Source organism: Penaeus chinensis, chromosome 12 (assembly GCF_019202785.1).
Source record: "Penaeus chinensis breed Huanghai No. 1 chromosome 12, ASM1920278v2, whole genome shotgun sequence".
In the NCBI taxonomy this organism is placed as follows: Eukaryota; Metazoa; Arthropoda; class Malacostraca; order Decapoda; family Penaeidae; genus Penaeus; species Penaeus chinensis.
In genome coordinates this window covers 1,797,338-1,802,732 of record NC_061830.1, presented here as the reverse complement: position 1 = coordinate 1,802,732, position 5,395 = coordinate 1,797,338, and the positions used below count along the sequence as shown (strand labels likewise).

At 47.3% G+C, this 5,395-nt stretch overlaps 1 protein-coding gene across 1 annotated transcript in view; it reads left to right on the top strand.

Moving 5' to 3' along the window:
• Positions 1-19: 19 nt before the first annotated feature.
• Positions 20-5,395, top strand: part of LOC125031077 (zinc finger CCCH domain-containing protein 18-like) — a 6,004-nt gene continuing 628 nt past the window's right edge. Inside the window, exons 1-3 of the mRNA XM_047621548.1 lie at positions 20-254; positions 3,517-3,610; positions 4,024-5,395. The exon at positions 4,024-5,395 is cut by the window's right edge and continues 628 nt beyond it. Of these exons, the coding sequence (XP_047477504.1) occupies positions 39-254; positions 3,517-3,610; positions 4,024-4,304 (591 nt within the window). The 5' untranslated portion in view covers positions 20-38 and the 3' untranslated portion in view covers positions 4,305-5,395. The remainder of the gene's footprint in view (positions 255-3,516; positions 3,611-4,023) is intronic.

Sequence of the window (5,395 nt, the reverse complement as noted above, 5' to 3'; positions counted from 1 at the left end):
TTCCCGCCCTCCCCTTTCCCCACAGGCGTAGCGGCGTCATGCCAGGAGCTCGGCGGAGGCGTCGGCGGAGGAGGAGGCGGAGGAGGAGGAGGAACCGGAGGTGGAGGATGAGGAGGAGGAGGTGGAGGAGGAGGCGGCGGGAGCAGCAGCGGCTCGGGCGACGCCAAGTCCACCTCCTCCGGGGCCTCCGACATGAGCGACTACCTGGACACCCTCAGCCTCTCGTCCTCGCACTCGTCCTCGGACCACGACCGGTGAGTGGGGGGGGGGGGGATGAGTAAGGGATTCATTAGTGAGTAAGTGAATAAATGAGTGAGTGAATGGATCAAGGAGTATGTGAGTGAGTAAGTGGATGAATGAGTGAGTAAGTGGATGAATGAGTGAGTAAGTGGACGGATATATAAGTGGAAGAATAAGTGAATGAATGAATAAGTGGGTCAGCGAGTGAGTGAGTTAAGGGAGAGAGAGAGAGAAGGGAGAAAGAATGGATAGAAAGGGGAGAGAGAGAGAGAGAGAGAGAGAGAGAGAGAGAGAGAGAGAGAGAGAGAGAGAGAGAGAGAGAGAGAGAGAGAGAGAGAGAGAGAGAGAGAGAGAGAGAGAGAGAGAGAGAGAGAGAGAGAGAGAGAGAGAGAGAGAAAACGAAACAGAGAGAGAGAGAGAGAGAGAGAGAGAGAGAGAGAGAGAGAGAGAGAGAGAGAGAGAGAGAGAGAGAGAGAGAGCGAGAGAGAGAGAGTGAGTGAGTGAGTGAGAGAGAGAGTGTAGGAGTTGAGTGATGATGGTCATTTGATGTGATGACACCGAGGACATTGATATAACTCTCGTCGACTTCCACCAGCCGTGTGATGAGCTCCGAAAGCGATGGATCTCCTCGTCCTTCTTGGGAAAAACTCACGACGGACTCATCACCCACACATCACACACCCATTGCACACACATCTCCATCATACATTCACCGCACACTCATTAAACAGCCATCACTCACACATAACTCATCCCACACATCACGCAACCACCACACCCTCACCACGCACAGAACACTCACCACACACCCACCACACCCTCATCACACACAGAACACTCACCACACCTTCATCACACACTCATCAAACACACACCACGCACTCACCACACTCACCACGCACCCACCACACCCTCATCACACACAAAACACTCACCACACACCAACCACACTCTCATCACACACTCATCAAACACACACCACGCACTCAACACACTCACCACACACCCACCACACCCTCATCACACTCACCACACTCACCACACACCCACCACACCCTCACCACACACAAACCACCCACCACACACTCCTCACAGCCGCCCAGCAGGAGGCAAGCGACAGCCGAGGCGCGTCCTGCAAGTCAATTAAAGTTTGCCCAAATTGTACATTCGTAATGAGTCGCTGAGTCCTCGTTTCGGGGGGCGGGGGATGGGGGGGGGATGGGGGGGTTGAAAGGAGGGAGGGAAGGAGGGAAGGAGGGAAGGAGGGGAACTAGGGAGAAGGAGGAGGAGAAGAAGGAGAAGGAGAAGAAAAAGAAGTAAATAGTATCAGTAACACCAGCAGAAACAATATGTGTGTGTGTGTGTGTGTGTTTGTGTGTGTGTGTGTGTGTGTGTCCCACGGTATCTGTATATACGAAAAAGGAAAAAAATAAAAAAAATATGTAAATAAGAAAAAAAAGAAAAAAAAGAAAATGGGAAAAGAGAAAGAAATAAGAAAATAAATACCCTTCACGTGTCATAAAGAAGAAGAGGATGAAGAAGAAGGAGAAGAAGAACAAAAAGAAAAAAGATTCAAGACTTTGTGAGTTTGGGTCAGTGGGCCAAGTGAGGAGGGGGGGGGGGTGGAGGGGGAGAGGGAGAAGGAGAGGGAGAGGGAGAGGGAAGGGAGGGGGAGAGAGAGAGAGAGAGAGAGAGAGAGAGAGAGAGAGAGGAGAGAGAGAGAGAGAGAGAGAGAGAGAAGAGAGAGAGAAGAGAGGAGAGAGAGAGAGAAGAAAAGAGAGAGAGGGAGAGAAAAGAGAGGGAAAAGGAGAGGAGAGAGAGGGGGAGAGAGAGAGGGAGAGAGAGAGAGGAGAGAAAAGAGAGAAGGAGAGAGAGAAGGGAGAGAGGGAGAGAGAGAGAGAGAGAGAGAGGAGAGAGAGAGAAGAGAGAGAGAGAGAAGAGAGAGAGAGAGAGAAGAAGAGAGAGGGGAGAGAGAGAGAGAGAGAGACCAACAAGAGAGTGAGAGGGGGGAGGGGAAGAAGTCGAAGAGAAGGGGCAGGAGAGAGACGAAGAGAGGGAAATTGGGGAAAGAAGGGAAGTGGGAAAGAGGCGAAGGAAGAGGAAGGGAAAAAGAGACCAAGAGAGGGGGAAGGGAGGGGGAAGGGAGGGGGGGGAAGGCAAGAGCTATGCAAATCGCCGCGAATTATCTGTGCCTTGCAACTTCCGGCGTCTTGAACACCATTGTTCACTCGCGGCAACTTGGGCCGAATATGGGGGTGAGGGGGGGGGGTGAGGGTGGGGGTGGGGGGTGAGTGGGGGGAAGGAAGGGGTGGGGGTGATGGGGAGAGAGGGGGGAGGGTTATTTCGGCGCTTTTATTTTCTTTATTTTATATTTCATATGATATTGATTTTTTTTTATTACATATATTTTTTAATGTTTTGTATCTATCATTTTTTTTTTTGTTTTACTTTTTATTATTTATTCATTTATTCATCTTTTTTTTATCGGTTTATTATTATTTTCATTGTTTTTCTTGAGTGTAGGAGAAAAGGAAAATTGAGTGTTAAAAAAAAAAAAAAAAAGAAGAAGACAGATAGAGAAGAAAAGAAAATATAAAGAAAAATTAGTGGAGTCTGGAAGAAGGAAAGATTGAGTATGAAAGGAAATGAGAAAAGATTTGAAAGAATGATTTTTTCTTCGTTTTATCTCTTTTTTGAGTGTTTTTATATAAAAATATATATTTTTCTCTCTCTCTCTCTCTCTTCATCTCTTTTACCCCCTCTCCTCTCTCTCTCCCCTCCTCCTCTCTCCTCTATCTCTCTCTCTCTCTCTCTCTCTCTCTCTCTCCTCTACTTCTCTTTTCTCTCTCTTTCTTTCTCTCTCTCTCTCTCTCTCTCCCCTTTCTTTCTTTCTTTTTACGTTTTTTCTCGAATATTTTCCGTTTTATTTTTTATTTTTCGGAATAATGAAATGGATGTAATTCTTTTTTTATATTATTGTTATTTCCCGTTTATTCTAATCCTTCTCTCTCTTTCCTTCCCCCTTTTATTCTAATCCTTCTCTCTCTCTACCCTTCCTCATTTATTCTCCCTCCTTCCCCTTTTATTCTAATCTTCTCTCTCCTCTCTCTCTCAATCTCCTCTCTCCCCCCTCACTCTTTTCCTTCTCCACTCTCTCTCCTCTCCTCCTCTCTCCTCTCTCTCTCTCTCGTCTCTCTCTCTCTCTCTCTCTCTCTCCTTCCTCATTTATTCTCCCTCTTTCCCCCTTTTATCCTAATACCCCTTTCTCCCCCACAGGCTGCTGGCCCGCTCTTCCGTGAACACTCTGAGGCCGCGTTCGGGCAGGGAGTACACGCGCCTGGACCGACACGGGCTTTGTGCCGAGAACAAGGTGAGGAGGAAGAGGTCATTCGCGTGGCTTTTAGACTGTTTTTTTTTTTTTTTTTTTTTTGGGTGGGGGGGGTGGGGGTGGGGTGGGGGGGATGTGGGTATTAGAGGGGTTAGTTAGGTTTTTGGATATTTTTGTCTTTTTTTTTCGAGGTTTTGATTAGTGTTCTTTGTGAAAGGGCGAAGGTCTTATTTGCTGATCAAAACAAACGAAAAAAATAAAAATAAAAAATGATTTATATGCTAAAAAATGAATCATATATGTGTGTTTGTGTTTTATTCTTATCTGAAATTCATATCTAATGAATGTCTGATCTTCCGGAATCGACGATGTTATCCCCTTTTCCTTACAGACACTTATCGACTATTCTTTCTACCTGTCAGAATCTTAGACGTGTTCCCTCTCTCCGCCCACAGACGCTGCCGGTGCTGGGAGAGGCGCCCCCCCACTGAATCCGCGGGCGTTAATGGTGCTACTTGACCAGGACTTACTTCGGCCGAGGCGTAGGTCGTCCTCGTCCTCGTCCTCGTCCTCGTCCTCGTCCTCTTCCTCTTGCTCCTCCTCTTCTTCCTCTTGCTTCCTCCTCTTCTTCCGGACCAGGTGCTACTTCCGGAATCGAGGTCAAGAGGTCAAGAGGAAGCGTCTCCCGAGTCGTGGGGTTGTTGTCATTAACTGTCATTCGTATCGTCGTTTTTAATGTTTGTCATGTCTTCGGAGGCAGGCGTCCAACAACGAGATGACAAGAGACACTAACGTACCTCCAAGAGAATAAGAAAATGAAAAGAAAAGAGAGAGTAAAATAAAGGAAATAGAAGAAGAAACCTTTACGAAACAACCCCCACTTTTTTGGGGAGTTCAGAGGAGGGGAAGGGGAGGGGAAGGGGAGGGGATGGGAGGGGGGGACTTCGGACGGCCGGAGAAAAAGCTCCCTTTCGCTCCAGTGTTCCCCTCATATCTCGTTTTCTTCCAAGGTTGTCATAGATGGAATACTTTTTAAAAATTTCTCTTCTTGCTTTTTCGTGTTATTTTTTTTTTTTTTTTTAATTTCTCTCTTAGTCTTTCTCTCTCTTTTAAAAAAAAAAAATGATCCATATTCTTTCAAATCACGTTCTTTTTTTCCTTTCCCTTCGATTCTTAATCTATCAAACCGCGCAATATATTTTTTTATTTTTTTTCAACCATTCCGTTATGACATCTCTATACATATATACATATAAATATATATATTTTGCTTTATTAGTTTTCCCCCCTTTTTTCCTTGTTATAACCAACTGTTATGTTAAATGTACAAAGCTTTGTGATATGTTATCTAGTGTTTCTAGCGCTCGGAGCATCGAAAAATAACAGTTTAAGGTGCGACTGGAGCTTCTAGTCATGAGATCGACGATTAGGCGTGGCGTGGGCTTCGTCTGATCACGCCCACACGCCCATCTCTGAGGGACAGGGCGTGGGTCAGGGTGGACAGAGACAGAGCGAGAGAGAGAGGAAGGAGAGGTCTGTGTGTATATATATCTCCTGACACCCACGCCCGTCGGGGTGAGGGGCGTGTGGGCGGGTTGTGGGCGTTGTTTATCGCTCTCCCGCGCCCCTAGCTATAGTTATCGTGGGTGGGAAGGCGAGTCGACGGCAGCGGGAAATGCGTTCGAGGCTGTCCCTTGGGTCGGAGGGTTAGGGGGGTTTGGGGGGGGAGGGGAGTCGATGATGGGTTGGGGGTATGGGGGAGGGGGGGGGTGAGGGGTAAGGGATAAGGGGAGAAATGGGGGAGAGAAACCGGGCACGTGATCTGGA